This window comes from Taeniopygia guttata, chromosome Z (genome assembly GCF_048771995.1).
Source record: "Taeniopygia guttata chromosome Z, bTaeGut7.mat, whole genome shotgun sequence".
Taxonomy (NCBI): Eukaryota; Metazoa; Chordata; class Aves; order Passeriformes; family Estrildidae; genus Taeniopygia; species Taeniopygia guttata.
In genome coordinates, this window is record NC_133063.1 from 68,489,562 (window position 1) to 68,503,373 (window position 13,812).

Here is a 13,812-nt window from a genome sequence, read left to right on the forward strand (position 1 = left end):
AGGACAATCCCCTCCCTTGCCAGGCTGGCCATGCTGTGCCTGATGCCCCCCAGGCCACGCTTGGCTCTTGTGGCTGCCACAGCACTGCTGACTCATATTCAACCTTCCATTGATCAGGAGCTCCAGGTGTCTTTCTATGGCACTGCTTTCCAGGATCTCATTCCCCAGTCCACATCCAGGATTGCCCCATCCCAGGCACAGGATTTGGCATTTGGCTTTGTTAAGCTTCATACTTCTGGTGATGGCCAGGTCTTCCTATTCCTAGGTTTCTCTGTAGGGCCTCTTTGTCCTTGAGGGAGTCAACAGCTCCTCCCACTTTTGTATCATCTGCAAATTTAGCAATACCTTCAAATCTTTCTTCCAGGTCTTTTAAGAAGGTAAGCCAGCAATGTGCACTTCCAGACCAGAAAGCCAACTGCACCCTGTGTTGCATAAAAAGAAATGTGGCTTGCAGAGTGAGGGAGGTGGTTCTTCCCCACTACACTTCCCTTATGAGACTCTACCTGGAATGCTGTGTCCAGGTGTGGGGTCCCCAGTACAAGAAGGACCTGGACCTGTTAGAGTGGGTCCAGAAGATGGCCTTAAAGAATGTTAGATAGAGCACCTCTCCTGTGAGGAAAGGCTGAGAGAGCAGGGGTTTTTAGCATGGATAAGAGGATATTTCAGGGAGACCCCACTGTGGCCTTTGACTACCTAAAAGGGCTTTATAAAAATGTGGGAGAGGGACTTTTTGTGTGGCCACACAGTGGCGGGACAAGGAGCAGTGGTTTTAAACTTAAAGAAGGTATGTTTAGATTACCTGTTAGGAAGAAGTTCTTTATGGTGGGGGTGGTGAACCACTGGCACAGGTTCATGAGAGAAGTTGAAGATCTCTGTCTCTGGAAGTGTTCAAGGCCAGGTTGAACTGGGCTCTGAGCAACCTGATCCACTGGAAGGGGTGCCTGTGCATGGCAGGGAAGTTGTTAACTAAATTATCTTAAAAGTCCATTTCAACCCAAACCATTCTGTGATACTGTGTTTAAGAACACTGGCCCTAAGGAGGAGCCCTGTGGAACTCCACTAGTGACAGGTCACCAGCCTGATACCACCCCATTCACTGCAACCCTTTGTGCAGCCTGTTAGCCAGTTGGTTACCCATATTGTGATGTGTTTACCCAGCTGTAGGCTGACATTTTGTCCACAAGAATACTGTGAGAGACAATATTGAAACCTCCACTGAAATCCAAAAGGATTACATCAACTGGCTTCCCTTGATAAATACGTGGGTCACATTGTCGTAAAAGCAAGTTAATTTGGACAAGCATGACTTTTCCATCATGAACCTATGTTGACTGGGACTGATGAATATATTGTCCCTCAGGTATTTTTCAATACTTCCCAGAATAGTATTCTCCATAATTTTGCCAGTCACTGAAGTGAGACTGCTAGGCCTGGAGTTTCTAGGCTCATCCTTCTTGCTCTTCTGGAAAACTGGGACATCAGCCAGCTTCCAGTCAGTTGGGACCTATCTGGAGTCCCAAGTCCATTAGAAAATCATTGAGAGAGATCTCATGATGACATCAGCCCGATCTTTGGGTATTCTCAGACGAATTCAATTGGGCCCTGTGGATTTACAGGGGACTGGCAGTTGATCATTCTCACAGCCATTGTCCTGCAGCTCAGGGCCCTGGGACCCCTTAAGCCATCATTGACATTTAGGACAGGGGTGAAGAAAGCATTAAACATCTCTGCCATGTCCATGTCCTTATTTGTGCGGTGACCATCCTCATCCTGTAAGAGGACAATGTTATTTGTCCACTGTCTTTTGCTATTAAGGCATGTAAAACCCCTCTTTTTATTGTCCCCTTCAATTGTGGCCAGCTTCATCTGCAGTTGAGCTTCAGCATGACGAATTTTCTCCCTGCAGTGGTGAGCAGCATCTCTGTAATCCTCCCACGTCACCTGACATTACTTCTGCTGAGCCTACACCTTTTTTTGCCTCTACCTCCCAAAGGAGATTCCTGCTCAGCCAAGCCATCTTCTGCCTCACCTGGGGAATTGCCTCTACCTGTGCCCTTAGAAGATGGTGCTTAAAACATGACCAGCACTGACAGACCCCAGCACCTGCAAAAGCATTTTCCCAGGTTATCTTACTGACTGATTCCCTGAGCAGCTGGAAGTCTGCTCTCCTCATGTCCAGAGTTGAGGTTTTGCTGGCACTTTTCCTTCTGTCAGAGATTCTGAGCTTGATTACTTTGTGGGCACTGAGGCCAAGAATGCCACCAATCACTATGTCACTCTTGAGACCCTCTCTGTTAACAAGTATGAAATCAAGGAGAACATCTTTTCTAGCTAGCTCTCTTAGTACTTGAACCATGAAGAGGCATCCAGGTGTTTTAATAATCTCCTGGACTTGATTGTGCCAGCTGTGTGGTGTCCACAGTTAACATCTGGCAGGTTGAATTGTGCCATAAGGAGAAATTTGAGGGTTTCTTGTGATTACTCTCATTATTGTGCCTGTGATCTATAGCAGCTTCCCATGATGACATCTTCATTATTTGTTTATACCTTAATCTTAACCCAGGGGGTCTCAATCCTGCTGTTGCCAGTTGTAAGCTCCATACATTCTTGTCCCTCCATTATAAACAATGCTATACTCCTACTTTACCTTGCTCCTTTCTCATGCATGTAATTCATTCTAGCCTACACCTCATGGAGCGGATAGATGATCACACTTCCTCAAGTTCCAGTGTGCCATCTCATTGCTTATCACTGGGAAGCCTGGTTTTATCCCTTCCTGCCTTCCAGTCTAGTTCAAAGCTCTGCAATGAGACCTGCTAGCTCTTGTGGTGGAACCCTTTTTCCACTCTGTAAAAGGTATATCCCTTCAGGTATCAGTACACCAACTGTTGCATAGACCATGCCATGATTAAAAAAAAGAAGCAGATTCTGCCGATGACATCCAATTTTGGAACCACATGCCCCTGGGAAGCCGGAGACTTCCCTGTGGCTTGGGTCTGGTCTGCATAGCAGGCCTTTGGTGCCCTTAAGAAGGAGTCACCTGTATCAACTAACTTTCCCTTTTAATTAACAGGAACAGTTGTGATGATAGTTGGCAGGCTGTCTGCTACGGATGGTTCCCCCATCCCAGAAGGACCTTTGTCTACCTCATCAGTTGACTGTCCTGCCCATTCCAGGGCATCATATTTCTTGTAAATGGTACCAGTCCTATTTCTTGTCTTCAAGTTTTCAGGGGGAAGAATGCTGCCTAGTGTGGTCAGTGACCAGCTTCCAGTGTTTGTGTTCAAGAGATCTCTGCCTTCCTGCTTGGAAGGGTTCTGAGTCCACCTGCATGTTCTCTTCAGTGGAGGTTTGAGACTTGTGAGAATAGCCTGTCAATCTCTCACTCATTCTCACAAGTACTGCACAGGCTGTTCGCTTCATCCATGGCTCCTTAACCTGGCAACAGCTCACTTAAAACAACACATCTTCTTTGTCAGGAGTGATGGTCAGTCTCAGCCTTTTGGAGAGGCTTTAGGTGCTCCTGGCAGCCTAAGTCTTGAAAAGCTACATCTACCAATGAGTAGTCTAGCTGGCTGGAGGCTTCTGACATGGCTGGTGCAGTGACTTCAGGGGGAATGAGCTCTGTGGCATGTCAAAAAACCGTACCTGACGGGGCATTCACTAATAAGAGAATGCCCCTCTTCTTCAGCTCCTGGGTCTGTTCACTGCCTCTGTTGGCTGCTCCCAAATGGTCATACAAGGGCGCTGCCAGTGTGCCCTGGTCACATTCACTGGGACCCCATTTGAGAGAGTTGGAGCAGCTGCTGTGCTTGCTGGCTGCACTTATGCCCAGTTGGCTGCTCTAGGGCAAGCTGCCAGTCCCAGGTGGATGTCAGTGCTCCCCTGTGGTTCCCCTGGCTCCAGCCCTGCTCACTGCAGTCCATGGCTCCAAACTGGAGCTGTTTGCCTCAGCAAGAGGTGGTTGGGGGCAGTGAGGCCGTGTTGCAACCTACTACTAAGTCACTACTACTGGCTCCGCCTGTGCCCACTCAGCCGCTCCAGGGCAGGCTGGTGGTGGCTCCAAGTGTGTCTCAGTGCACTCGGGCAAGTGAAAAAAAAGTTCTGAAAATAGTCTTAATAATCCTTTTAATGCTTTCCCTGAATTTTACAAGTACAAGTTTCAAGCTAGTCACAGCTGTTTAGGGAAAGATAGTTTAACATGTAGGTTAGAGAGGTGCCCTATTCTCTTTCCTGCTTTTAGTAACTACTGTGCTCTGCTTGGCCCACATGACACATCTGGTGATAGCAAGTCGGTTTAACTGTTTTCTGGTAGATGTTTCTCATAGCACACCAGCTGCTTTGTTCTGTGGCTACCGTACAAATGTCCACAAATTGATGGAATTATCAGGATCCTTATCTTTCTAGTGGGTTTTTAGAAGGATGATCAAGCTAATGGGCAATGTTAAGGATTGTGTAAGCATTTTCTGCTGGTGGCAGCTTGCATGTGTATGTATGTACATGTGTGTGTGTGTGTGTGTGTAACAACTGCCAGTAGTTTTTTTTTTTTTTTTTGCCATGCCCCTAATGTCACATAGACATTGTGATTTTGTTTTTGTTTTGTTTTTGTTATTAGAGCTATTCTGCTAATTGAAAAGGAGACAGAAAATAGATGTCCACGCCTACAGATCCTGGCACCATGCCTCATCCTGGTCCTTCCCCTGGACCAGGACCTTCGCCTGGACCGATTCTGGGACCTAGCCCAGGACCAGGGCCGTCTCCTGGTTCCGTTCACAGCATGATGGGGCCAAGTCCTGGTCCGCCCAGTGTCCCACATCCAATGCCAACAATGGGGCCTACAGATTATCCACAGGAAGGCATGCATCAAATGCATAAGGTAATAGTTTATTACAAGTGAACCTTTTTTCTCTAGAGTTCTCTCCATTGATGAAAAGAGCTACTTAAACTACATTTAGTCCTTCTTAACTGCTATTACACATCACTTGCAGAACTTCAGGTACACTCTTAGTTCTTTCTTTATTAAAAAAGATTATTCGTATATCAGATTAAGAACAGCTTCCATGTTCTTAGTAGACTACTTTGAAGTATAATTAGTAGTTAGGAAATTTTCATTTGTAAACTGTAGTTTTCAGTAAGACATGTTACTACAGAGAAAAAAATGAATGATAGTGTTAAAACTTGAAGGCACACCATTCTAACCACTTTTTTTCTCCTTCTTGTCTGTTTAGATGTAGTTTTTTTCTGTGGTGGTTTTTAATTTTGAATGAAATGTTAATTCTTTGTCTTAAAAACATACCCAAAACAAACTTAATCCACCTTAAAGGATTTGTATTACAAATTTGTTTACTCTTCCATATTGAAAATGTGGTTAAAAAACATGCCTTTCAAGTTATTTAATAAGGACTCCATCTTACAAAGGAATATAAAACTATGTCATGTAGAATGTCAATAATTGCATTTCTGTGGTTATTGTTATACCCTTAAAATTAGACTATGTGTGCTCAGACTATCATTAATATTTTTTGCTTTGAGGAAGTACTTGCCTCTGTGGAAATTCCTTTGTGAGAACAGTCTCTGTATGTATTGTCATTTTTTGTTCGGTTGTATACCAGAGATGTAGAACACAGAATAATTTCAATTGCACTGATGTTCTACTCAGAAATATGTAGTAGCAACTTACAGAGCCAAGATACTGAAAACATTTTGGCAAGTCTGGTTGATTCCACTGGGAATTGTTATATGAATATAAAGAAAAAATTACAATAAAAAACTGTTTTAAAGTAATAGAAACATGTTTTTATTTTCGTCTTGAAATGACGTCTTCATTTTGACACTCTCACATATGGATCAATTTCATTCATTAAAATAGTATCCGGTCAGTGGGAACATGACATTACCATCTTTTACACAAAGCACTAAAAATATTTTAATAACACAAAGACTAGCTGAAGTGAAGGAGGTTGTGATCCAGCTTTCCATTTGCACTGACCTGTTGTAATTCCTGAGAGGTCAGTATGTGCAGTAGCTATAACCTTTGCCTTTGAATCTTGAGGTATCTGATTTAGCTGTTAGCCAGATTAGACATTTGCAGTTGGCATTTTTTTTGTTTTGAGGGTCAGTTACAACTAGCTTTTCATACTCTGTCACCAGACTTCATAGCCAGGTTTCTAATGTCCTTCATTCCTTTTGATTTTTCTTTTACCTGTAGAAGAAGAAGGTGGCACCAGGAATTTTCCATAGAACGGCTGAATGCTTCACACATTATGTTTTTGATGTATTGATATATCCTGTTACACTGTTATATTAGGCAGTGAGTCCTGGGGTGTAGTTAGAAACAAACCAACAAATGTCATCCCACAAGATTCTTTCAGTGACTTCAGAGAGCATCTCACAAGATTCTGTGAGCCAGAGCAAAAATTCTCCCATTGAGGTGGCATTGAAATATTTTGAAAAATGCACCACGAAGGGTCTGGATAGCTAATTCAAAGATGGTCATTCAGTATAGTTACAGTAAATTACTCTACCTTTTCTATACCTTCATTTTGATAATGGAATAAAGACTGTAATTTCACAAGTCTTCATTTTAGGAGCAACAGGCTTGCTGTTGTCTTCTAGGTTTCTACTTCAGAGGTTCCAGCATGTCTTCACATATGTGTGATTAACCTAGAAAATGGGTCTGTTGAGCTGATACAGGGGAAAAAAAGAAAAAATGAAATAAAATCTTAGTTAATTTTTGATCTAGATGAGGTTTGGGGTCTGTTTTTCTGTGTAACTCCAGAAATATTGTATTGGGATAACTGTTGGAAGGGTCTAAGAAATTATGTAGAAGGATGCCTCTAGATTATTTTGCAAATCTTACTGGAATGTTGTTCAGTGAAATTAAAAAACAGGTCAGCCACCAGCAGCTGGACCAAATAAACATTTTCTTTTTGCTTAGTGCAATATAAAATATGTTGACTTACAAGGCATCATATATCATAACATTGTTTTTTAATGAGATGCAGTAAAAATGGAGGATTGCACCAAAAGTGTCCCAGTTACGCAATTGCTTTGTGGGATACTCATGTATGCAGTGGCATGTAGCTCTTCCTTTTAAAATTCACATGCTTAAGTGAAACAGCTGTATTCTGTGTTAGATGTATGACTAGCTTACAAATGATAATGTAATGCAAAAAATCTTTAAAAAATCCAAAGGATCAATCAATAGCTAAAACACTGATTGAAACAAATTTATGTTAATAAATAATAATTCCTAAAGTATGTTTACTTAAGAACTGGTATTATGAAAATTAAAGATTGTGTAATTATTATTACTAACCATAAGACCTTTCCACAGGAAAATTTGCTATTAGTTTACATAACGCAGTTTTGACAGAAGTGATAACTTAACTGCAGTTCTTGCTGGATTCTTAAGGACTATCAACCAGATTTCCAGCAAAATACAGGTCCAGATTTTACTGAAGTGTATATTGGATGTATCACAGCTATGTTTAAGAAGGCATACTTATGAAGTCTGTCAGGGATACTGCTAAATGGACAAACTGTAACACCCTCACAGAATCTTGTCAGAATAAATAACTGGAAGCTGAAAGATGTTAAAAGAAAGCATTGCTACCTTCCTTGCCCTAATCTTTCTTTTTGCATCCACATAGAAGCTCCTCTGGGGCATAACGCGGTTACGTGGTTTTGGTCTGAATTGTAAAGCCTTTGACACAGTCCCCCACAACACTCCTCGCTAGGATTGGAGAGAGATAGTTTTGATGAGTCGACTGTTAGATGAATAAGAAAGTTGTTGGACATTCACATCTGGAGGGAAGTGCTCAATGGCTCACAGTCCTGATGGACACCAGTGCCAAGTAGTGTTAGTTTTCCTCAGGGGTCTGGTTTGGGACCAGTGTTATTTAATGTCTTCATTAATGACATGGGCAACAGGACTGAGCAAGTTTTCAGATGGTACCAACCTGAGTGGTGCAGACAATGTCTGATGGATGGGGTGCCATCCAGAGAGACCTGGAAAAACTTGAGAAATGGGTCTGTGGAAATATTAAGTGTTTTAACAAGGTGCTGTAGGGTGCTTCACCTGGGCTGGGGCAACTCCTGGTATCAGCCCAAGCTGAGGATAAACAGATGGAGAGCAGCCCTGCTGGGAACGGCTTGCAGGTGCTGGTGGCTGAGACGCTGGACCTGACCCAGCCATGGGCACTCACAGCCCAGAAAGCCAGGCGTGTCCTGGGCTGCATCCAGAGCAGGGTGGGCAGCAGGGCCAGGGAGGAGATTCCACCCTTCTGCTGTGTTGAGACTCCACCTGCAGTGCTGCATCAGCTCTGGGGTCCCAGCACATGCAGGATGTGGACCTCTTGCAGTGAGTCCAGAGGAGGCCACCAGGCTGATGGAGGGATGGAGCACCTCTCCTGTTAGGAAAGGCTGAGACAATTTAGTTTGTTCAGCCTAGAGAAGAGAAGGCTTTGAAGTGATGACATTGCAACCTTCCAGTACCTGAAGGGAGCCTGTTAGAAAGACTTTTAACAAGGACAGGTATAAGGGGGAATGGTTTCCAACTGAAAGAAAGGAGGTTTAGATTAGATACTAGGAGGAAATTTTTCTTATGAGCATAGTGAGGTATTAGAACAGGCTGTCTCCATTAGCTGTCAATGTCTCTTTGCTGGAAGTGTTCGAGGCGAGTTTGGATGGGACTTGGAGCAACCTGGTCCAGAGACTACCACTGTAGGGGGTTTGGAATTTGATGATCTTTGAGGTTCCTTCCATCTCAAGCTGTTCTGTGATGCTCTGATACAGGCTTGTATTATCTTCTTAAGCATTAGCTGGACCACATGATTTTAGCTGCTTAACTTTTGGTTATGACAGCATTATAGTTTTTGAAGTTGCATGGTGCTCACTTGAGGAGAGGATGAAGTACTATGAGTTCTTGGTTTATTTTCTCTTCCATTTAATTGTAACCTGATGCATAATCACTTCTTTTGTGAATTTGTAATGGGGTGTACTGCAAATGATTGCTGACTGTGGAATAATTACAGTGATGTCATGGGCAATATTACTAGTTTTGGTCAGTGAGATAAAATTTGAGGGAGAGAAAAAATTCTTCAGAAATGCAGTAGTTTTTACTAAATATGTTAGTTGTTGACTCAGATGTTCCATTAAAACAGAAGGCAAATGGTTTGCCGTTCCAGCTATTATTGGATAACAGATCTATGCACATTAGATGTTCTGAGAATCAAAGTAGTTCTGTCATGGTCCTAGAAGTAACAGCATGCAACATCAGTAGGCATGTTCCCTGCATTTTTTTTTGTTGTTGTTTGTATCTACGTTAGTAAAGAAGAAACGAAGTATTGCCAACCTTGAAAAATCAACAGAGAACATAAAATGGTGATGATTTAGTGTTTTTTTTTTTTTTTTAAGAGATTAATGGAATTAGTGGCCAAAAACTTACTAATTCCTGCTGCAAAAACTACAGTCAGACTGGTTGTCCATCAGGGATGCATTCAGTTATGCTCTGTAGTTTTGTGGCAGTTACATGACAACATGTTGCTGTTTGCCCTCTGTAATTCCGTTGTTTCAGAAGCTGTATGGTCTACAAGAAAACTAATCTGGTACTCAGTCTTTAATTTCAAGGCTGGAGGTTGTTTTTGCTCAGTGGGTTTTTTTAAGGTGGATTAAAACAAAAAAACCCTGGAGATGGTAATGTCACAGTTTACCTGAAAATAGGTCAAACTGCAATGCGTCTGTGAGAAGAAGACCTTGGTTGCTAAATTCAGAGTAAAAGCACTGTAGTCAAAATTTTCCTTATGCATTTGAAATTATGTAAGTCTGCCAAGTCTATAGGCATGTGGTAGCCTACAGTTGAAGGTCATCCCTCTCTCAGTTTCTAGAAGCATTGTTTATTTGGCCTGCTCAGTACTTATTTCCTTACTTATGGGGACCAAAACTATAATTTCTACTCTAAGTTGAATATGTCTCAACTTTGTTTCCCTTCTGTTCTGTCATATCAGAAGACTCAAATAAAAAGAGTACCCCAGTGTGATAGTAGTGCTTTATTGGTAATATAAGTTACTTCTCCCAACAATGTCTTTGTGGAAGACAGCTTTAATAACTTATAGAGGATGAATAACTAATAGAGGAAGAATTTACAGAAATTACATTATATTAGGATACCCTCTGTAATTTTTAACCTGTTGCATAGATTTAGAGTTATCCTTGAGCTCTGTAACTATGTAATAATTTAGAAAATTTACAAGAACTAACTGTTCCTTAGTTCTTGTAGTCCACTGCTGTCCTCTGCTGAATTGTGTTCCCTATTGTATATGGCTTTTTCATAGCCAGTAGAGGTTCTTTTATATGAAATACATTCTTGGGCCTACCAGTGTCTGCATACATTAGCAATTGTGTAATAATTAAAATTAGTTTTGATTTCACAGAAGTTTATGCCATCTTCATCTTTTGTATTTTTGCTAGAAAAAAGTTGTTTTGTGAGTTCTAATGATTTTTCTTTTCAGGTTTTTCACCATATAAGCAAATACACAGATGCAAACCCCTTTCTTGCTATATATATAGTCTCTCTTCCATTAGACTTGAAGCATTTCAGTCTCCCACACTTGTTTTTGTGTCTGTGGTTTCTTTAAATAATACTTTTTTACAAAAATCTGATATTATTATCAATTATCTCCATAGAAGCTTGTCTTGAATTAAAGTTTTCTTGTATAGTCATGTTCCTACCTCTCAGTTCCTGTTTGATTTTTTTTTTTAATTCCCTCTGTCAAAGGCCACATACTTACTTCTCTTTTCTCTGCAGCTTTTTTTTAACTGACATCTCCTTTGCCCACCCTCTTTATGCTGGTACCTCTGATGTATGCATGCTGTGTGCCTTCTTACTCCCATCCGAGCTGTTTGTGTTCCCAGAGGTTTCATGGTTGCCACCTATTAGTGCAGTGAAACCCCTCCCTACAGTTATGTATGCTGCAAATGTACAGCTAGAGTCTTCTGTTCTGGAAATCAGATCCTGTTACCAGCAGGTCTCCTCCTCTTGGTAGCTATAATGGCAGCCAGCACATACCATGACAAAATAAGAATGCGTCCAGCTTTATAGGTGTTTTGGTTTCTGTAGTAGTCAGCTCATGTGGACAGATTGTGAAGCAAGAGTTCTCTTCTGCATTGGCTATCTTTGTAAGAAGGGGCAAAGAGAGAGGGAGGATCTTCATGCCTCAGAAAAGGGCACTGGGATTTACTTGGTTCGCAAAGTAGAACTATTTTTAATGTGTCAGTCATCTTTGCCTACATTTGTATTCCATATCCCAAGTTCTTGTATTCAGAAATAGATTCTTGAGTAGTATGTATTTTGCTGATATAATTTCTTTTCATAAATATTTTTATACTGTCATGATGATTAAATGATTTGGTGAAACATGAAAAATCTGTTTTATTTTTCCTTTCTATAACTTTCCTTCTTTTAACCCAAACTTCTGAAAAGGAAAAATTATAGTGAAATCCTTAAAAAATTCTGAACAACAACAAAAAATTCTGTGTGTTTAAAGGTATTCTCAGTCAAATCTGATGATTGCAATTGAAAGTAGAAATTTTATATAAATGGTTTATGAATGGAAATTTAGAATTATATTTTCTTTCGTAGAAAGAGTGACCTTTATTTAGTTCTGTTGAAATTTAGTAATGGGCAACAAATTACTCAAAAATAAGAAATATGACTTCTTTTCTGTGAGCTGATGTAGCTTCCTGCACACTTGTTTAATTATCTCCCTACAGTTTCCACTAGAATGAGTTATCTTTAGTCTCTTTTTTAAAAGAATTCTCAATAAATAGATGTATGTTTAGATAAAAAAGACCATGAGGTCTCCATTCACAGTAGGGTTTGCAAGAGCAGCATTTAGTGTGCATGCATGCATTTGTTAGAATGGGGCAGGGCTGTGTATTTCTGTAGAGAGAGGCTAAGTAAGTGATGCCAGTCTCTTCCTTCCTAATACAAAGCCTTACAGAGCTCCGAGTTAGAAGTTAATTAGCTCAATCCTTTACAAAGACAGGAATATGATATAAATTTTGCTTTCATGGAAAACTTCATTGTTTCTTGGGACGTCTTTCTTCCAATGTTACTTTTCCCTTGTTTTCACTTTCAGAGCTCTTCAGTTTTTATTATGGAGCCTTTTTCAGTGCCCAGAATGCCTTCAGCATGTTTTTCAGACTTCAGGCTATCTTTTCTTCATTCTCTAAGGAGAGCACTTGGAACTGTTCCATGTTTGAAGTACCATGGGAACTCCAGTTTTATAGTGTAGGAGGGGACAGGAGTTTTAGGGAACACAAGTATTGTTTTCCCTTCCTTGACTGTCTATCCTTGTTTTTGTACACGAAGAAGAGGTTACTTCCTGCAATGTCACCCTTGTTTTTGAAGAGAAACAATGTTTGGAACATTCCAGTAAATCAGTGACTGAAAGGGCAAAGTTTGGGCTAAAAATAACTCAAGTTAAGCCACAGGCTCTACTTTCATAAGTTAGTATGTGTTACACTGCTTTGTAATATGAGGCCAATACAGGTTATGTATTTGTATTTGGACAATTTGCCTCCCTGGCATTGCCAAACAGTTCATAAGGAAAAAAAAAAAGGCAAAAAGGAGACATGGAACAAGCAGTCTGATAGTATTTTATACTTTTCTAAATGTGTGATTTCAGGACAGAGCTTCCTGTGGTTTTTTTTTTTTTGTTTGGTTGGTGTTTTTTTTTTGATTTTTTGTTTTTTTTTTTTTGAATAACTGCTGAAAGAAGTTTTTCCTCCTCACGTATTTGTTAAGATTTTGAATTAGTATCTTCATATTTTTATAGTGGATTTATATACTATCTCTCTCTAAATACTTATTTTGTTTTCACAGTCTATTGATGGCTTGCATGAAAAAGGAATGGTTGAAGATGTTCATTGTGGCTCCATGAAGAGTATGCGACCTCCTCATCCTGGAATGGGTCCACCTCAGAGTCCAATGGACCAGCATAGCCAAGGTCTATCCATACTGTGCATGCTCTGTGATTTTGGTGCCTCTTCTACAAAGAGTCTGTGGTTCCATAAAACAGATTGCCAGTTATTTCCCTTCATCTTTATTTGGAAAAGCTGAACAGGGCAAGGCAATAGCTGAATCCCATTTCTTTCTGGAGTATCCATTAGGCATATATTGAAGAAAAGCTAAGGTTCAAGTCTATAGCTGGGGCAAGTCTATCACAGAGTTCAGTTTCCTTCTCTAAAGAAAAAAACCTCACCAACTTACTTCTTATCTTATGTGGCTACTGTAAATGTAAATATATTTTAATATGATTTATTATCATCAAGTGCTGATCAAAGTGCTTTCCAATGGTCTTTATGCCAGAAGATAGAAACTTTTTAACACATTGCTACGTGCCTTCTTTGTGTCCTGTAGGTTGGAACATAAAAGGACATACATTCTATGAGCAGCTTGGTATTTTGGAGATTTAACTGGAAACACCTGCTAGTATTAATAAGTTCAACAGCAGACGAAGCTTTCTACATTGCATGATTAATTATTTTACAGCAACTTCTGAAGAATCCCAAATGATGCTGGGCTCTTGGTGTGACGTACTGTGTACAAATCTATTAGGAGGTGGTCCTGAACTTCTTTGTGCTTTTCAGTGGTATGCAACTGAAACTGTAGCCTGTAACTTGCCAGCTGAATCCCAATCTGGGACACAGATAATTAGAAAGTAATGTTTTTCCATTAAACCTTTCTGTTAAACCTTTCAGTATCAATTAAGTAAAATAGAACTGACTTTGAAGACACAAGTTCTTAAT

At 40.5% G+C, this 13,812-nt stretch overlaps 1 protein-coding gene across 10 annotated transcripts in view; it reads left to right on the forward strand.

The window, feature by feature from the left end:
• Positions 1-13,812, forward strand: part of SMARCA2 (SWI/SNF related BAF chromatin remodeling complex subunit ATPase 2) — a 116,875-nt gene that overhangs the window by 8,467 nt on the left and 94,596 nt on the right. For 8 of the 10 annotated variants that reach the window (XM_072922456.1, XM_030258815.4, XM_072922459.1 and 5 more), the window contains exons 2-3: positions 4,616-4,876; positions 12,887-13,010. In XM_072922456.1, coding sequence (XP_072778557.1) covers positions 4,652-4,876; positions 12,887-13,010 — 349 coding nt within the window. In that variant the 5' untranslated portion in view covers positions 4,616-4,651. The remainder of the gene's footprint in view (positions 1-4,615; positions 4,877-12,886; positions 13,011-13,812) is intronic. The other 2 variants (XM_072922460.1, XM_030258820.4) reach the window with 1 other exon arrangement.